The sequence below is a fragment of the Pelobates fuscus genome, chromosome 6 (genome assembly GCF_036172605.1).
Source record: "Pelobates fuscus isolate aPelFus1 chromosome 6, aPelFus1.pri, whole genome shotgun sequence".
Classification (NCBI taxonomy): Eukaryota; Metazoa; Chordata; class Amphibia; order Anura; family Pelobatidae; genus Pelobates; species Pelobates fuscus.
Window position 1 is genome coordinate 28,034,414 of NC_086322.1, and position 20,668 is coordinate 28,055,081.

The window sequence follows — 20,668 nt, forward strand, 5'->3', positions numbered from 1 at the left end:
CTTCAAGACCAAGGTTTTTTGCACATTTGTCATCCTTCGGGCAGTGAAACTTGTCCAGATGCTCCAAAGCATGGATGTGCATTCGGGATTCGGTCTCCGACCAGAGACCTTCCATTGACAAACCCTCACAATGCACACACCAGCCGTGTAGACTCGCATCCGAGTTCACAAATACTGTTCGCAAATTCGTATGTGACCGATCGGTAGTTTTCGGTGTACTCCTGCTGATATCTGAATATGGCCTTGCCATTCCATGCATATTGGTTGATCCACCAATGCAATCCGCATATGATGCGCCCTTGCTGAGGTGTGCGATCTTCAACCATTAAAGAGCCCGATAGTGGTGAGCGCCAGGATCGAAGATGCCAATGAGTCCGATGAGCCTCAACAAGTGATGCAGCATGATATATGGCGAGTGTAATGCCCAGCGAAGTTCCTTGTGGAATGTCCGAATCTTGGACGAAGGCAGGCAGGAATGTCCGAATCTTGGACGAAGGCAGGCTCAGCGAATCCTCTTTCAAATCCAAGAGGAAACCCAAAAACGTCATGAGTCTGGAAGGCATCAGACAGGATTTTTCCCAATTTATGAGGAAATCCAGCCAGGCCAGTAGATCCACCATCCACTGCAGGTATCTTAGGAGGACGGAGTGGTCTTGAACCATGAGCAGAATGTTGTCCAGGTACACGATAAGACGCACCCTTCCAACTAAGGAGCCAGGCCATCACTGGACGTAGCAGCTTGGTGAAGCACCAAGGTGCTGAAAACAGACCAAATGGAAGACAGGTGAAGTGCCACATGAGATTCCTCCAACGGAACCGAAGGAAATCCCTCAAAACCTTATTCACCAGCATCCTCAGGTACGCTCGTAAATCCAGTTTTGCCAAACAATCCATGTGCAGGAACAGATCTCTAAGAAGTTGAAGGCCCTCAATCTTGAATTGGCGGTAGTGTACCCTGTAATTGAGTGGGCGCAAATTGATAACAGGGCTTCTTTTCTACCAGAAAGATATTGCTGTTGACCCCCGAGGGGCACAGCATGGCAAGCTCTATTGTTTCCTTGGTAAGGGGAGCCGACAACTCCCTTCAACCTGCGATCCTGAAGGGAAAAACAGATCGGTTGAGGGGTTGGGATATGGAGAGGTGCCCAAACCAATTCTATGTGGAGAACTCTCACTGTATCGAGAAACCATGCATCAGACGTTATGGTTGCCCAGGCTGGAAAAAAATGGAGTCTGCCCCCTACACAAACATGAGAAGAAACATGAGGTATGGGTATCTTGCAGCGGAATTCCCTCTGCTCTGAAGCCTATTGACTGACATGGCTAGTAATTGAGGCGTTGGTTGAAGGAGCCTCGTCCCGAACCACTGGAGTAGAAATAGCTGTGGCCGGTCGGAAAACCTCTGGATCTGCTGGCACTGGTAGAGGCTCGCTCCTGGAATACCCTCCTCATGGAGGACTGGGCCTTATCCAGGGTGGTAAATTAAACAATGAAATGCCCTAGTTTCTTTATGAAGGAATCTCCGAACAGTAAGCCCTGGGCATCCTTACCAGCATCAGAGAGGGCAAGATTGGCTAACTTAGGTTCAATCTTAAACAAAATGGTCTTGTACTGACAATTATGACGGGTGCTGACAATTATGACGGGCCTAATTACAAAATTATATCGACCAAAAACCCTAAAACACTCCCAAGCGTCATGTATCTGATGGAGATGGTGCTGGAGAGAAAGAAAGAAAGAAAACAGCAGCTATAAGAAAACACATACCCTATGCCATGGTTCGTCAACCTGGTCCCTACCGCCCACTAGTGGGCGTTTCAGGATTCCAGGTGGGCGGTAGGGATTTCCAGGTTGATAGTGCGGGCGGGTGGGTGCGAGCCGGCAGTACCCGTGCGACTGGGTACCGCTGTGACCATTTGCGGCTCCGGCCCGCGCGGTAAACTGCCGGGGCCGCCTTCCAAAGTGTCCATCGGGTGGCCCATGCTGTCAGGGCCACCCGATGGATGCGGATTGTAAGGGGGCCCGGTCAGCGCTGGGCGCTTTAACAGCGTGACCGGGCCCCCTGTGATGACATCACAGAGCTGGGAGGAAGTGATTCCCCGGTCACTCCGCCCAGCTAAAACTGAGAGCCACGCGGGAGGAACACCAGGGAGTCAGAGTGGGAACTCTGACTCCCATCCACCTGAGCCACCACTGGACCCCAGGAAAAGTCACCCTCCTGCACCTTAAAGGTAGGAAACAGGAGGGTGACTTAAATATAATGTGTGTGTTTGTTTGTGTGTGTGTGTCTTTGTAGGTATGTCTTGTGTGTGTGTGTCTTTGTATGTCTTGTGTGTCTGTCTGTATGTGTCTTTGTATGTATGTCTTGTGTGTGTGTATGTGTCTGTCTGTATATATGTGTGTCTTGTCTTTGTATGTATGTGTCATTGTATGTGTGTCTTGTGTGTCTGCATGTGTGTGTGTCAATGTATGTCTTATATGTGTGTCTGCATGTGTGTGTGCATGTCTGTGTGTGTCTGTTTGTATGTGTGCCTGTCTGTTTGTATGTATGTGTCTTGTGTGTGTGAGTGTATGTGTGCCTGTCTGTGTCTTTGTGTGTGTGTATGTATGTGTGTCTTGTGTGTCTGTATGTGTATGTATGTGTGCCTGTCTGTGTCTGTATGTGTCCTATGTGTGTGTGTGTGTCTTGTATGTGTGTGTGTGTGTGTCTTGTATGTGTGTGTCGTGTGTGTGCATGTCTGTGTGTGTCTGTTTGTATGTGTGCCTGTCTGTTTGTATGTATGTGTCTTGTGTGTGTGTGTGTATGTGTGCCTGTCTGTGTCTTTGTGTGTGTGTGTGTGTATGTATGTGTGTCTTGTATGTCTGTATGTATGTGTGTATGTGTCTGTACGTGTGCCGTGTGTGGGTGTGTCTTGTATGTGTGTGTGTGTCTTGTATGTGTGTGTGTGTGTCTTGTATGTGCGCATGTGTGTCTGTATGTGTGTCGTGTGTGTGTATGTGTGTCTGTATGTGTGCCTGTCTGTTATAGTGGACTATAGTAAGTGGGCTACCTAGCTCAGCCTTCCTACTGGGCATTGCTATAAGGAAGGTTAAAAAATAGAAAAAAGGGGAAAAAAGGTGGGGAGGGGAATTGAGGAGGGAGAGGAGATGAGCTGACGCACAAATGCGAAATCATATTATGCGGAAACAGAGAAGTCGTCTGAATATCACTGAAAGAGACCTTTGTTTGTTCCTTACGAAAATCGAACCAGATATCAAATATTTAGTCTCGCAGCATCAACCTCAAGGATCTCATTTATCACTAGTAAAGGTAATTTCAATTTACTTTATTGTTTTCTCATTAAACTTTATAAAGTTAAAAACCTTATAAACCTGCATTAAGTAGAAATAAAAAGATAAATGTACGTACATTTTTATTTTTTTTAAAAACACCCTCCTTTCTTAAAAATATTCCGCATTTGCGCGAAAACTGGTGGGCGGTAAGGACATTTTTTCAACATTAGTGGGCGGTAGGTAGAAAAAGATTGACTACCACTGCCCTATGCTAATCTCCCTCTAATTTATGTTTTCATCTTTCAAGTAAATCCATAACCCCTAACAGCAGTGTCCAGTCAAGCAGGAAGTCAATGGGCATGGTAAAAGGATGTGCCACTGACACAAATCACGTAACCTGCTAAAAGGGGCGAACATGCCCAAAAATAGGACATGTTTGCCCAAAGAATTAGAAGGCCATCCTGGCATGAATGCATGTCAGGCTGCCTGCCAATCATGGGCAACTAAGGGCATACTATGCAGACAGCACCCTGAGCTTGGCATAAATGCGTCTAATGATGTGCTCGCTCAACACTTTCTAAGGACTGTCCCCTAGCACTCGCTGGTCCACTTGTCTCTTCTTACTTCTTACTTGCAGGCGGAAGCTCCTGGTATATAGTCTGGGACAGAGAAAAGTTGTATGTAGTGAGAGTAGAATAAAGGGAACATGCCACAGTGTTAGAGAGACCAAAGTCAGCATTACCTTAAAGGATCACTATGGGGTCAGGAACACAAACATGAATTCTTGACCCTATAGTGTTAACACCACCATCTAGCCCCCCTGGGCCCCTCATGCCTCCATAAATATAGCAAAACCTTACTGTACTCAAGCCTGAAGCTATAACTCGGCATGCTGTTAGACTCAGAAAAACAAGCAGTCTGCGGACATCATTAGAAGTGGTGGCCTGATCTAATCACAGTGCTTCTCCATAGGATTGGCTGAGACTGACAAAGATGCAGATCAGGGGCAGAGCCAGCATGATTCAAACAAAGCCCTGGCCAATCGGCATCTCCTCATAGAGATGAATTGAATCAATTAATCTCTATGAGGATAGTTCAGTGTCTGCATGCAGAGGGAGGAGACACTGCATGTTTGGATGCATTTTAGGTAGCCATGACCCAGGAAGGATCTCTAACAGCCATCTAAGGAATGGCCAGTGAAGTTATCACTAGGCTGTAATATAGACACTGCATTTTCTCTGAAAAGACAGTGTTTACAGCAAAAAGCCTGACGGTAATGATTCTACTCACCAGAACAAATTCAATAAGCTGTAGTTGTTCTGGTGACTATAGTGTCCCTTTAACCATATTCATTGTCAGCCAGTCCACACAAGTTTTGTTCCCATACATCCCTCTTAAGTTTCCATACTTAAGTAAGAGTATGTGAAAAGTAGTTAGGGTTGCCACCTTTCTTGGAAAAACATACCGGCCTTACTAATTTGCATAATTAAATATGTATGGGTGATATCACATGATGTAAATCACAAGGAGTGACATAAGAGAAAATGCTGTAACATCACTTAGTTTGATTCTGCTGTATAGATGGATTCCTCCCAGTACCCCCATGTCTCCCAGTGCACTCATGACTCCAGTGCCCCATGTGTCGATTACTCCAGGTCTCCGTTTTCCTATGTATCATTGTCTCAGTGCCCCATGTCTCCCAGTGTTCCCTAGTGTCATGTCCCCTGGACTCCCAGTGACCCTAAGTATCACAGTGACTCAATGCTCCATGTCTCCCTGTGTCCTCCAGTATTCCCATGTGTCTATGTGTGACCTAGGGACACGGAGACACCAGTGACACTGGGAGACTAGGGGACACTGGCTGGGACACATGGGGACACAGACACCAGGGACACAGACACCAGGGACACAGACACTAGAGACACTGGCTGGGGGACATGGGGACATTGAGTCATGGGGCAATGGGAGACATAGGGACAATGAGACACCAGGGCCACAGACACTAGGGACACTAGCTTGGAGACATGGGGACATTGAGACACTTGAGGCACTGGGAGACATGTAGGCACTAGAAGACATGGGGACAGTGAGACACTGACAGACTGGGGCCACTGGGAGACTAGGGGTCACTGGGAGACTAGAGGGCACTGAGACACCAGGGACACTGGGTGGGAGACATGGGGATACTGAGAGACATGGGGTCACTGTGTCCCCAAGTGTCTGTCATAATGTCTCCCAATGTCCCTTAGTGTCTCAGTGTCTGCCACAATGTCTCCCAATGTCCCTTACTGTCTCAGTGCCCCTATGTCTCCTTGCAGACTTTCACCCCATCCCTCACTTCCCTGAGCTGTAGGCTGTCTCTGCAGAGTGGGAGTTGCTGTCTGGACTCTCTGTAGCTGCACCCCTGCAGATCAGTGAGTATATCTAGGCAGGGAGGGATATGCTGGAACTTCCTATCCCTGCCTCTCTCCACACACAGCGACCCCTACTGGCCAGTGCTGGTATTGCATAGTAATCTCTTGTTTATACTGAGAAAAATACCAGCATTTGTATTGCCAGTATCACTGCAATATTGGCACCAGCCAGGCAGCCTCAAATACTGGCTGTGCCAATAAAATAAAAGTCAGGTGGAATCCCTAAGAGTAGTGTGTGCTTTTAAAAAAAAAAAAAAAAAAATTAAATCAATGGGCCTATTCCATGGGCCTGGGCCTTGGCCTGGGCCTGGAGCTGCAGCTCCATCAGCCCCTATGTTAATCCCGCCCTGAGTCCTAGACCTTATCTTATAGTTAGTATAGCCTTATGCCTATCCCACGCATGCTTAAACTCCTTTACTGTGTTAACCTCTACTACTTCAGCTGGAAGACTATTCCGTGCATCCACTACCCTCTCAGTAAAGTTTTACTTACTGATATTATTTTTAAACCTTTGCCCCTCTAATTTAAGACTATGTCCTCTTGTTGTGGTAGTTTTTCTTCCTTTAAATATAGTCTCCTTTACGGTGTTGATTTCTTTTATGTATTTAAATGTTTCTATCACATCCGCCCTGTCTCGTCTTCCCTCCATTTGAAATCCATATTAAAGTCCTCTGCTTGTTATCAAATCTCCAGCTTCATTTGTCTCCAGCATATTTAGTTAAAAATTACCATCTCTTTTAAATTCTCTTGACATCAGATTTACAATCATTTTAAGTGCTACTTCAGGCAATCTGAGTTAATCTGCTTGTGCGTTTATAAAGAATGACAATATGTGACAATATATTGCACAATAATAAATCACAAAAAAAAACAAAAAACTTAATTTATCAACAAAAATTCCCATAGACTTTATTGGTGGCTTATTGTAGGTAAATCATTTTTCAAAGTTTCCTTACATTGAATCATTTAGAAAGCTTATTGACCCTTAAGGACGAGTGAAGGACGAGGTCCGTCACTCAGGGGAAACCCTTAATGACGAGTGACGGACCTCGTCCGTCACGCGGTAAAATTAACCCCAGATCGCCGCAATCGCGGCGATCGTGGGGTTAATGGTGCTCCAGGCCGGCCTCTGTATTAGAGGCAGACCAGGAGCACCCGATAGTGCTGCCCCAGCACATGTGCCCACTCTGACAGCATGTCAGAGCGAGCACATGTGCTATGTATACTCACCTCCGCCTCCCTGCACTTCCGGGTTCAGTGTGAAGTGCAGGGAGACGGATCAGTGCTGATCCTGCCCCTTAGTGAAAAAAAAAATAAAGTAAAATTAAAATCCCACCCCCCTTTACCCATTTTAATAAAAAAATGAACCCCTTCCCTGCCAATTGATCACTGACTACAGTGATCAATTGGCAGGGATTACATTTTACTATTATCTGATTTTTTTTTTTAACCCCTGAGGGTTAATTATTTTTTTTTTTAACCCTCAGGGGTTAAATGTATTTTATTAATTAATTTAAGTATTTTAAAATTATATATTTAGCTAGCTGGGGAGGGTGGAATTTAGTGGGGAATTGGGGGATATGGTGTTAGGCTAACTAGGGGTTAACGTTAAAAAAAGTTTTAAAAAAAGCTTTAAAAAGTTAAAAAATAAGTTAAAAAAGTTTTAATAACGTTTAAGTAAAAAAACAAAAAAAAACACCCCCCTTTACCCAGTCCAAATAAACATTAACCCCTTCCCTGCCAGTCGATCACTGCATACAGTGATCAAAACACAGATCACAGTATTATACTGTGATCTATTTTTTTTTTTAACCCCTGACGATTAACTTTTATTTATTTTTTAATCCTCAGGGGTTCAATTTATTTAATTAACTAATTTAAATATTGTATAAATAAATATTTTTTTCTAGGTGGGGTGGGTGGGAGTTATGGGAAAATGGGGAATTTACGGTTAGTGCTGCTTACTGCTAGTTAGGGGTTAACGGTAAAAAAAAAGCTTAGAAAAATGTTAAATCTGTAAAAAAAAAAGTTTTAAGAAAGTTTAGGAAAGTTTAAAAAAAATAATAAGCAAAACAAAAGTTAAAAAAATTGTTTTAAAAAGTAAAAAAAGTTAAAAAAGTTAAAAAATACATTTAAAAACGCTCATTACCACTACACCTAGAACAAGCTAGAGAAAAAATTATCCCACGCTAAGGTTCAAAATATGCCTTTTGAATTACCCCAGGGTGTATTCTTTAATAAATAGTATGTGTTTGTGGGGAAGTTTCAATAACCAACCATCTAAACTACTCCAAATTGGAACATGGACACGGCGTAAAACTTCAGTTAGAAAAAAACTGAATGGCTGCGTCTCAAATGTGCCCCTTCAACATCCACATATACCTGGCAAAGGTACATACGGGGGTATTGCTGTACTCAGACCACATAGCTGAGCAACATATAAGGTATTATACAGTCGTAGCACACATAAGGTTTGCAAAATATACTGTGCAAACTCACTTTGTGTGTCAAAAAGGCAGAAAAAACACTTATTACCACTACACCTGGTACAAGCTAGCTAGTACAAGCTAGCTAGAAAAATGATCCCACGCTAAGGTTCAAAATATGCCTTTTGAAATACCCTGGGATGTCTTTTTTAAGAAATGGTATGGCTTTATGGGGTATTTGGATCATATAGCCTGGTAAAATACTCTAAAATGGGACATGGGCACAGCGTAAAAATTTAAAACTTGAAAAAAAACTGGAATGGCTGTGTCCCAAATGTGCCCCTCCGATGTCCACATATACCTGGCAAAGGTACATACGGGGGTATTTTTGTTCTCAGCCGACATAGCTGAGCAACATATAAAGTATTATAGAGTGGTGGTACACATAAGGTTTGCAAAATATACTGTGCAAACTCACTTTGTGTGTCAAAAAGGCAGAAAAAACGCTTATTACCACTACACCTGGTACAAGCTAGCGGAAAAATGATCCCACGCTAAGGTTCAAAATATGCCTTTTGAAATACCCTGGGGTGTCTACTTTAAGAAATGGTAGGCCTTTGTGGGGTAGTTTGAATTTAAAACCTGCAAAGTTGCTTTGAAATTGCACATAGGCCCAGCGTCAAAATTCAAAGTTCTGTAAAAACTGATATGGCTTGGTCTCCTATATGGCACTGTAGCTTCACAAAATAGTGCAAAAGACATTCATTGGGGATGTCTTTTTACACAGAAGACTTAGCTGAGCATAATTTGGGGGTTTTGAACTTAGTGGCACATATGAAATATACAAAATGCCCAGCAAAAATGCAATCCGTATGTAAAAAAATGCCCCAAATAATTTGTTACCACATACTTTGGCATATATTGGTGAAAAAATGGGGGCATGCTAAGGCACAATATGCACCTTATGATATACCCTGGAGTGTCTTATTTTACAAATGGTAGGCCTTTGTGGGTTTTTTTTGAACAGTCAAACTGTTATAATACCCCAAATGGAAGCATAGGCTCATTAAATCTGTCTCTCAAAATTCTACTGTGAATACTGAAAAGGACAGGTCTCCTATATGGCACTGTAGCTTCACAAAATAGTGCCAAAGACATACAATGGGGGTGTCATTTTACTCAGCAGATGTAACTGAACACAAAAATAAACTTTGTACAGGAATAGCACACACCAACTTTACAAAATACACATGAGAAGTTCTTTGTTATAAGTTTGTGTGCCAAAACCCCCAAAAAACTAAATTTTACTCCAATATTTAGCGGTTAGAGATTGGCGGTGAAATGGCTACATAGAAAGTGTCAAAACAACCTTAGGTAAATAGCCTGTGGTGTCTACTTTATATAAATATATACTTTTGTGTGGCAATTTTGTTTTCTTTTATGGCTATTAAGCTTACAAGACAAACATACCAAATTCTAAATTCGCTCCACATTAAAAGTTTATTTTACTCCTTGTGCTTTGTGACCTGTAACTACCAACAAAAAACTTAAAATACCAGACACATTATATATTCTGTAAATCAGAACAACTAAATTAATTTATTTTTAATTACTTTCCTTAACCTGCACTAATTGTGCACACATTATTATTGTAAAAACTGTAAAAAAAACCACACAAAATGTTTCAAATGTTTTTGCATTTTTCTGTATTTTTTTATAATAAATAAGCATTTATGTATATATATGTTACATCAAATTAAAGCCCTTTCTGTCCTTTAAAAAACGGTATATAATATGCGTCGGTGCAATAAATTAGTCAAATGCAAATTGCAGTTGAACGCAAACAGCAAAAAATGCAAAAAATGCCGTTGTCATTAAGTGAAAGACAAGCTTCCGAAGCTCTGTCCTTAAGGGATTAAAAGTTTTCCCCAATAATTTTTTTTCTTTGTTGTCTGAGATAATCTGATTGCCAGCTTATAAAGAATGACACTATGAAATATATTGCACAATAACAGATCACATTTTACTAATCTTGGGGTTAGAGTCGGAAACATCCATACTATCTTTCTATGATTATATAGAAATGCAGCTAGGATATGGTATATTTTATTAGTACTGGTTAATTATTATAAGGTCTTTTTCTATTCAACTTTCTATACAAGAGAAGCATTTCCCATCTGTTTCCTTTTGGGAACTGCAAATCATTTCTATAGTTGATTAGGGGTGAAGCCCTGGATCAATACATATGGTAGGTCCAACTGGTGTATTCATTTGTCTTTTTGTTAGTTATAGAAGTGCTGAAAACTTGCATGTGGACACTAGAATTGACATTACACATTAAACTATTTTAGTTCATGCTGGTGGTTTATTTCACTCTGCAATGAATCAGAGGACATTGCAAGTAACCAACAATCATAGGTGTTCTTCTAAAAATCTTAATCTCTGGAGAAGGCAAGGATTTTTTTTTATTAGCAGAATGGGTAAAGCAAGTGATAATTTTTATACTCTTCAAATAAAAAGCTAGAATTTGTTATATGAGCTATTCACCTATGTAACTATGCATTTAAGGTTTAAAACCATAAGATGTATCATTGGCAGGAGGAAGATCTTGTTGTATTGTTTTGTTTTCCTATATTTGTTATACCTTTTCTGACCATTGCAAGTGGGATCCACTCACCTTTGCTAAGCAGGGCTCGAGTCCTGCAGGAACATGTGGGAACGGCACTCCTGCACTTTTTTTTACAGCAGGAACGTTGTTCCTGGTGCTCCTGCAGGCACTCAGGTGGGGCCAAGAGGTCACCTGATGGACACCGCCGGAGGGCACCTGTCTCCCAGTCAGACGCGGCAAGGGAGCCGTGTTCTCTCTGCTCTGCTTCCTCGCGCGCAGCTTGCTGATGACAGGATCTGGAATATGACATCATATTCCTGCTCCCGGCATCAGCAGACAGCCCGCGCGGCGGGAGGGAGCAGAACAGAGAGGACATAGCTCCCTCACCGCGTCTGACAGGAAGACAGGTGCCCACCACACTGAAGCCCCACTGGACCTCAGGGACAGGTCCACACCAGCTCTCCAGGTAGGGAGGCTGTGTGGACATTTTTACATTTTAAAAAATAATAATGTGTGTGTTTCTGTGAGTGTGTATGTATGTGTGTATGTGTGCCTGCATTTATATATGCATACAAGTGTATATTATTATTATTATTTTTTTTTGGGGGGGGGGGTAATTTCTGTGTTTCTGTGAGTGTATGTGTGTTTGTTTGTTTGTCTGTGAGTGTGTGTGTGTGTGTGTGTGTGTGTCTGAGTATGTGTGTGTGTCTGCTCAACACGCATTTCAGCGCTTGTATGCGCCTTTGTCAAGAGCTAAGATCAGACTGAAATCTTGCCTCCTTTTAACCCTTTAAGGACCAAACTTCTGGCATAAAAGGGAATCATGACATGTCACACATGTCATGTGTCCTTAAGGGGTTAAAGGGAAAATTGAGACGCCCCCTTTTTTTTTTTGTGTGTGATATCAGTGACAGCTTCATATCCAGTTAGGCAGATATAGAGGAGGAGGGACATTAGAACCAACAAATTAACCCCTCCAATACCAGAGGGTCATGAAAACAAACAAATTAACTCCACTAATGCCAGAAAGCATGTAAAGAATTTAGTCAATCTTAAAGTATATATCCCTTATAGGGAGAGATAAGATATTAAGAAAGTCTTTTAAAATTGGATGTCCAGTGTAAGCATCAAATGAAATATAGAAGTGTTAGACATAAAAATAAGATATTAATGTACATATCTATGTATCCTGTCTGAGCTTCATATACATATGTGACAAGTGACTGGAACAAAATTAATGTCAATGTTGGATAGAAGAGAATCCAATAATAAAAAATATTTATAAATGTATTGCCAATTAAATAAATGGTGCAAAACAGAAGCCCTTGTTTAACCTTTTAGGTTGAAGAGTCTTCAGGCGATAAATCCAGAAGTTCTCACGTTGTCTCAGGAGCCTGTCATAATCACCCCTTCTATGGTTGCGTTTAACCAGTTCCAACCCACAGAAACAAAAGCCTTGGGAATCTGCTGAGTGGAATTCCTTAAGGTGACGGGCGATGAGGGTCTCTATGCTTAACTTGGGAGACCTCACATGATCCTTAATCCTTTATTTGAAAGGATTAACCCCTTAAAAGGGCACACTATTACACCCTATTCTAAGTGGCTCTAAACACCGCAGGGCGTAATAGTACGTAATAGTACGTCCTCCATTTTTTTTTTACTTACCCGGCCGCCGGCGATCCCACGCCAGCGATCGCGGTTGGGGGGACTCCTAGGGAGTCCCCCAGGGCAGATCCTGCCTCCTGCAGCCCCCCCGGCCATGTGAGAGTGAGGTCCTTGTGAGGACCTCACAATCACATGGCCGGGTTGGCTGGCTGCTGCATTGCCAGCAGGGGGACTGACTGTAATGACAGTCCCCCTACTGGCTGGAAATAAAATAAAATAATGTTAATCAGTGTAAAAAAATAATAATAATATACTTAGATCATATATATATATATATATATATATATATATATATAATCTAAGTATATATATATATGTATATACACATATACACACACACACATACACTGTCTGGGTGTATTTTACGATTAATATATATATATATATATATTAATATCAAATTACATGTAGACTGATAATGATTAAATATATATATATATATATATATATATAATTATTGTGAACGTTCAAATTGGCACTTATATTTTTTGCCCGCAAATATTTCCATGACGTAAGGACGCTGTACCTCTATGCGTCCGTACATCCGGACTACAAACACGTGACCGGAAGTGACATTTGACGTCGGAACGTGATGACGCAGATGGCGTTCCGACATCAGAACCGGAAGGATGCAAACAGAATGGAGGAGAAAAAGAGCGCCAAATTTTGACTATTTAATCGAGATGCCTTGGATATCAACATCACTTCGGATGAAGGCGAACAGCCGAAACGCTTCAAGTGATTGGACTTAATATTTAGGACTTTTATTTATTCTTGTTTTTATATACTTCTTGATTTGAAGAATAAAGTGTGTTTTACTCCTGAAAATTCTGCGTCCTGGAGGTTTTACATCCCAAGGAGAAAGAAGTTCCCAGTGAAAGTCCTGTTCTATATATTCAAGGCATCAAGTCTGAGCCAGCTATTTAAGTGGCTCTGTCTATGTGAGTGTGATTGGCACCTACTGTTCATATATTGTATCAGGCTATACTACTCTATGTCTTGTTTATTTGTTTTTTTCCAGATCAATTGACTACAGAGCGGGTAGTATTCCCTTATTGTGTGTGCTTTCACCTATTTGTTAATTTTTATTATCGGCTATTTTAGGTAGATGATAGGCTGCCTTGAAGCAGCAGTGTTTAGCTTATTTCACACTGTCTATATCTAGTTTGAGGGGGTCACTCTGAAGCAGTTATTTACCAATTTTTTTGGTGTTTTTTTTAAGCTAAATTTTCTATACTACTGACTAACCTCTTTATCTTCAAGGTGTATGCTATATGGGACTACTTGTTCCGTCACTTATGAGTGGACCAATTAAGGTCTGCATATTTGTCTATTATCTATATATTATTATATTGGCTCTCAGCACTTGTCCATAAGGGATATTATACTAGCGGCAACTTCATATTCAATTGTTGGTTTCCCGGCTGCTATAGTTTCACAGCCTGAGGTTTACTGCTTTGGATTACCCCATATATTCCAATTTCCTTTTCTTTCTTTGCTTTCTTAACGATTAGTTAAGCTGATTAATAAGAGTCACTGGTTAACACCATACAGAGCCTTCTTCAGGGCCGGATTAACATAGGGGCTGATGGAGCTGCAGCTCCAGGCCCAGGCCCATGGAATAGGCCCATTGGTTTTAAAAAAAAAAAAAAAAATTTTTTTTTTTTTTTTTTTTTTACACACTACTCTTAGGGTTGCCAGGTATTTCTCATGTATTTCTTAGGGTTGCCAGGTATTTCTCAGAAGTATTTCTCAGGTATTTGAGGCTGCCTAGCCGGTGCCGGTATTGCAGTAATACCGGCAATACAAATGTCTGTCTCAGTATAAACATAGATTATTCTGCAATACCAGCGCCGGCCAGTAGGGGTCACTGTTTGTGTGGAGAGAGGCAGTGATAAGAAGTTACGGCATCTCCCTCCCTGCCTCTCTCTACTCACTGATCCGCGGGGGAGCAGCTCTGCACAGAGAGTCCAGACAGCAGCTCCGAGACATGGGGACGCTGATACATTGGGACACTGGGGAACATGGGGACCCTGAGCATGGACGTCCGCAGGAATTTTTCAGGGGGGGAGGGGGGGCATAATTGTAATGACATCCATGCTTGGCCCCTTTTTGACAGTTTCAAGAAAGGGAAGGAGCATAGTCATTTTCACATAAAGCAAGGATGAATAGCGTTTTCACAACTATGGTGTCAGGAATATATGTTTGTATTGCTGACACTATAGTGTTCCTTTCATCAAATTACAGGAACATTCTGGTCACCATAACAACTTTATCTAAATGAAAATGCTGTGATGCAAGGAGGCCCCTGGGTGCTCTTTCTTTGAAGGGGTGAAACCGCTCTCAAATGGTTTACCCCCAAAGGCTTCCTTCAGCTCCAGATCTCCAGGTCGCTCAACTTTCAACTTCTGAAACAGAGTGTCAGGAAGTGCAGACTGATGTTGGGCATCGGTGCCGCTGATTGGCTAGAGTGGTCAGCTGACACTCTAAGCCAATCGTTAGTTCCCGATTCATAAAAATGTTTTACGTTTTTATGAATGGGGAGCTACTGTTTGGCTTAGAGTGCTAGCTGACCCATCTAGCCAATCAGCGGCACCCCTACCCAGCGGCCCTCTGTGTTTCCTGACACTCAGTAAATAAAAGTGAACACATTAACACTGATATTGTTTGTTTTTACCTGGGGAGATGAGAAGGTCCAAAGTCTCCCTTCTGATTCTTCCTGCCCCTTCCTGCTCATTGCTGCCCTTCCTGCTCCTTGCAGACCCTTCCTGCTTTTTACAGACCCTTCCTACTCCTTTCTGCCCCTTCTTTCTCCTTGCTGCCCCTTCCTACTCCTAGCAGACCCTTACTACTCCTTGCTGACCCCTCCTGCCCCTTGCAGACCCTTTCTACTCCTTGCTGCCTCTTCCTACTCCATGCTGCCCCTTCCTGCTCCTTGCAGACCCTTCCTGCTCCTTGCAGACCCTTCCTGCTGCCTCTTCCTACTCCTTGTTGCCTCTTTCTACTCCTTGCTGACCCCTCTTGCTCCTTGCAGACCCTTCCTACTCCTTGGTGACCCCTCCTGCTCCTTGCAGACCATCCATACCCCTTCCTGCTGCCCCTTCCTATTCCATGCTGACGCCTCTTGCAGACCCTTTCTACTCCTTGCTGACCCCTCCTGCTCCTTGCTGCTCCTTCTACTTTATCCCCCATCCCTCACTTACCTGCTCTGTAGGCTGCCTCTGTGCTGCTCCCCTGCGGTTTCAGTCATGAGAGAGAGGCAGGGATAAGCTGTAGCTTCCTGCCTTTCTCCATTCACAGCGCCACCTACTGCACTGTATTCTCACACTAAAACGAAAAATAGCAGCACAAGCTGAAAAATCCGGGGGGGTACTTCCCTTTACCCCCCCCCATTCGGACGCCCATGACCCTGAGACACTAGGGACACAGTGGCCCCATGTCTCCCAGTGGCCCCTAGTCTGTGTCCCCATGTCTCCCAGCCACTGTCCCTAGTGTCTCAGTGGCCCCATGTCTCCCAGTGTCCCCATGTCTCTAAGTGTCCCCTAGTGTCCTAGTGACATCAGGACACTGGGAGACATGAGGACACAGACTCCAAGGGACACTGGGAGACATGGGGATACAAACACTAGGGGACACCTGGCGACATGGGGACACTGAGAGGCATGGAGACACAGGGAGACATGGGGACACTGGGCGACTTTGAGACATAGGAGACATGGCAGTGTCCCCATGTCTCCCAGCCAGTGTCCCTAGTATCTCAGTATCCCCATGTGTCCCTGGTGTCTCTCAGTGTCTGTAGTGTGCCAGTGTCCCTAGTGTCTCAGTGTTCCCTAGACTCCCAAAGTCCCCTAGTCTCCCAATGTCTCTGTGTCCCCGTGTCTCAGTGTCCCCTAGTATAAAAGAAAAAAATCTCAGGCACTCACTGGGAGACATTTAGGCAGGTTTATTGGACACCGCAACGTTTTGACTTGTACCCAGGTCTTTATCAAGTCTCCAATGTCCCCTATGTATCAGTGTCCCCTATGTATCAGTGTCTCAGTGCCCCATGTCTCTCAGTGCCCCATGTCTCTCAGTGCCCCTTGTCTCTCAGTGCCCCATGTCTCTCAGTGCCCCATGTCTCTCTGCCCATAGTGTCTCTGTGCCCGTAGTGTGTCTGTGCCCGTAGTGTCTCAGTGTCCCCTAGTATAAAAGAAAAAATCTCAGGCACTCACTGTGATAGCTTTAAGCAGGTTTATTGGACACCACAACATTTTGACCTGTACCCAGGTTTTTATCAAGTCTCCAGTGTCCCCTATATATCACAGTGTCTCAGTGCCCCATGTCTCCCCGTGTCCCCTTGTGTCTGTCACACAGTGTCCCCAAGAGTCTCAGATTTCCTAGGTCTCCCAGTGTTCCCTAGTATCTGTTTCCCATGTCTCCCAGTGTCCCAATGTCTCTCAATGTCCCAATGTCTCCCAATGTCCCCTAGTGACATGGGGACACTGGGAGACATGAGGACACAAACACTAAGGGACTAGGAGACATAGGGACACAGACATTCCCCCTTTTTGTGTATGTTCACCCGTTCTGGTTATGAGATTTGTGTCAGTATCCCACCCTTTTACTGCATCCATAGACTTCCTGCTTTACTGGACACTGCTGTTAGGGGGTATGGGTTTACTTGAAAGATGAAAGCATTAGATTAGCAAAGGGTATGTGTTTTCTCATAGTTGCATCCTATGAGTTTCCCTACAGCATCATCTCCATCAGATACATGACGCTTAGGAGGTAGGACTGTTTTAGTGTTTTTGGTCAATAAGATTTTGTAATTAGGCCCATCATGATTATCAGCACCAGGCCCACTGGGCTCTTAATCCGGCCCTGGCCTTCTTCACTCTACAATTTGTGCCTATGATCCATTACACTGCCTTAGGATCAGTCTGTTATTCTTTATCTACATTTATTGTTAAATATTAAATACTATATCAGACTTTCCTAGCCCCCAGCAGCTCATAAGACTTAAGCCGGGTTCTTTCAATTTGTATGCAAGTTTGTAACCTAGTATCAGATTACGTTCACCTGCTTTCTAGTCTATTTCAAAGCTGGGAGATCATTCTGACTATCTATATAGGATCCATCTGCTTGTCCAATTTTATTTATTTTCCTATTTCCTTTATTTTCCTATTTTCCTTCATTTTTCTGGCACTGCTTTTTTTCGTGTGTATTTGTATCACACTTCTAGGGATTTAATAAAGTTGTGAATTATAAATGTTTAAGGTTTTCTCATTCCAATGTTGGACTAGTAATAGGATTGGTATTGGGCTGTTTCTTACTAGTCTGTACTAAGCTTCTTATTGATTTCTATGTTGGGTTATGCCTACCCCACAACCATTACAGAAACTGTGCTAGATTATCTTTCATCGTGTTTGTATATTCATCATATTACTTATAAGCATAGCATTTAGCTATAACTAATGTGACTAAATGGAAGAAAATAGGGCATGCCGACTCAACGGAGATATATTCATGCACCTCCATTTATTGACCCAATTGTTCTGATGAGTTTTACTGCCTCTTCAAGGATGACATTCCTTTAAGATAGAGCTGTGCTGTATAGCAATGGGTGGATTTTTAAATACCTGTTGTTATGACATGCGCTCGAACATCATTGGAAGCCCAGCGCATGCATAGTGACGGATGATCAGCCCCCATGGTTAAACACCCACAGGGACGATCACCCTGTTGTGGCTGCTGTAGGAAGCAGATCAATTGGCATGCATCCCAGTGCAATGCTAGTTGATCTACGCAGGCATGCTGTAAATTGTGGGCAGATTCAGTGTTTAAAAAGGATTAGGACAGGGGTTTATCTGTCCAAATAGAGTGGAAAGAATGGGAATGAATGAGGAATAATGTGGTAAGTGGTGAACAAGTGGGCTTTTGATCGCATAAATCTCAACTGACATAAAATAGCCCACACCAAGGCTGGAAATATATAGTACGTTTTAAGAATACTAGATCCCAAGCGTACCAGGAAATGGGTAGTGAGACAGCAGCTACAAAATGTAAGGATCAACAGCTGTAGAGGAAATGTACAGGAAAAGTGCTGCCCAAAGTGGGGCAAGTTTGGCACTTTTAACTAAACAGTGAACTAGTGCAACAGAAAAAGGATGTAAAAAATGACAGGGTATTAAATCAAAATGAAAACAAAGACTGATTTGTACCACTGCGACACATATATCGGTCGCTCACCCTGACAAACAGACTCAGATTACAATCAAATAGAGGATTGTATTCAGCAAATAAAGGAAGATTTATGCTGCCACTCTCCCTGGCCACACCTCTGCCATCTGATTGGCTTGTGGGCCGTTTGGTTATCGGATCATTCACACATGGCTAATTAAGGGCTGGGTATTTAAACCTAAAAGAGGATACCTATGGCCACTCTGCTCCTGATGACGGTGTCTTAGTATATTGAAATGCGCGTTGAGCGCTTTTATTTTCAATTTGCACTTGGGTAGTACTATGCACGTTTGAATTTTTGTTTTGAGTGTTCAGGGTTACTTGTTCCAGTAGGCATTAGCTCTGTGCGATGCCGAGGTGTATATATAGGGACAGAGAGAGATGTTTTTATTAATTGGGAATTTGTAGTACCTTTATCTATTGCAACCTCCTGGTTCCCTCTCTGGCGTTTTGGGATACAGTGTACAGGGGCGGTTCGGATGAGTCTAGTTTAATCCCTACCTGTCCAGAGGTAGACACTACCCATCTTACACCCCTGGTTTAATATGGTTTATATTTTCTTTTTAAGTGGACCATTATTTTTTGTATCATTGAGAATAAAGTTCACTTTTTTTGGCCACTTACATTACTTTTGTGCTTCCTCCCAGTGTATCCCACAATTTTGGGTGACACTGGGAGTTTTGTTCTCATTGTCAGTAGTTTAGCTTCAAGGTTACCCCCTAATTGGAAGCACTATTTAGGTGATGTTTCTTCTGATCTGGACAGTGCAGGGGGAGTAGCCTAAACATCTTGTTTCACCCTTTGGTTGGGACAACACTCCCTTTTGTTCCACCTGGATCAACTTTATAATTTAGGTGAGAATTAAACCTTGGTTCCGTAAGCAAAATGTTGTAGCGTTGCTGGAATTATTAGACTTACATGTAGAAGTTAAAAAAATATCTATTAAAGTCTTACATGGAAGATCTCCTAAAAGCCTCATAAGGGAGAAAATAATGGGAATACAATAAATTTACTCACCTGTGAATATCCAAACACCCCCAAGATCTGTGCTATGGGGATGGTTGTAATTGAATGGTAATCGCCAACGATACCAGCCAGCTTGCTTCTTCCATTCATACAGTAATAATTAGGAACAGTCCTCCTTGGTCCAGATAGAACCTGTAGAACACTTTTCACAGCTTTCCTTGGTTCTGTACATGAATCATATAAATGATATCCCAGTGTGATATTTGGTAAAATCGATGGATTTGAGTTAATCTTTGCAATGCCAAACATAAAATTGAGCAAGTGATAATAATTTATTATAGATTGCCTGTAAAATTAAAGTCAACAGAATTGTTATAAGTTCAGGGTAGAAACTCCAAGTCTAAGATGCAAATGCTGATTATTCCATTGTAATAGGAGGATTCTGTCTCAAAGCTAAAGCTAAAGCTTTTTCAAATATTCTATTGCTCTTTGTTAACAATCCAATATACAGCATGCAATCGGTATTTAAAATTATTTTTTATTTTTGTTTTATTTTTAGTTGAGTGGCTGGATTTTCACTGAATTTTGGGGAAAAAAATAGACACTCCACTTGAGGCACTCATAAATAAGAATATAAATTCAATTTTCATCTGTTTAAAGGGAAACTCCAGTGCCAGAAAAACAATCCGTTTTCCTGGCACTGGAGGGTCCCTCTCCCTCCCACCCCCCAATCCCCGGTTACTGAAGGGATGAAAACCCCTTCAGTGACTTACCTGGGACAGCGGCGATGTCCCTCGCCGCTGTCTCCGCCTCCGCGACGCTCATCCTTGTGATTACGTCGCCCACCGGCCGAGGAGACCTAATGCGCATGCGCGGAAATGCCGCGCATGAGCATTAAGTCTCCCCATAGGATAGCATTGAAAAATCATTTCAATGCTTTCCTATGGGGTTTTGAGCGACGCTGGAGGTCCTCACACAGCGTGAGGACGTCCAGCGACGCTCTAGCACAGGAAACCTGTGCTAGAAACTAGGAAGTGACCTCTAGTGGCTGTCTAGTAGACAGCCACTAGAGGTGGAGTTAACCCTGCAATGTAATT

General features: G+C 42.7%; 1 protein-coding gene across 1 annotated transcript in view; it reads right to left on the minus strand.

Annotated features, from left to right (window-relative positions):
- The window catches only part of LOC134566029 (uncharacterized), a 116,940-nt gene that overhangs the window by 81,862 nt on the left and 14,410 nt on the right, over positions 1-20,668 (minus strand). The window contains exon 2 of the mRNA XM_063425743.1: positions 19,623-19,917. Coding sequence (XP_063281813.1) covers positions 19,623-19,917 — 295 coding nt within the window. The remainder of the gene's footprint in view (positions 1-19,622; positions 19,918-20,668) is intronic.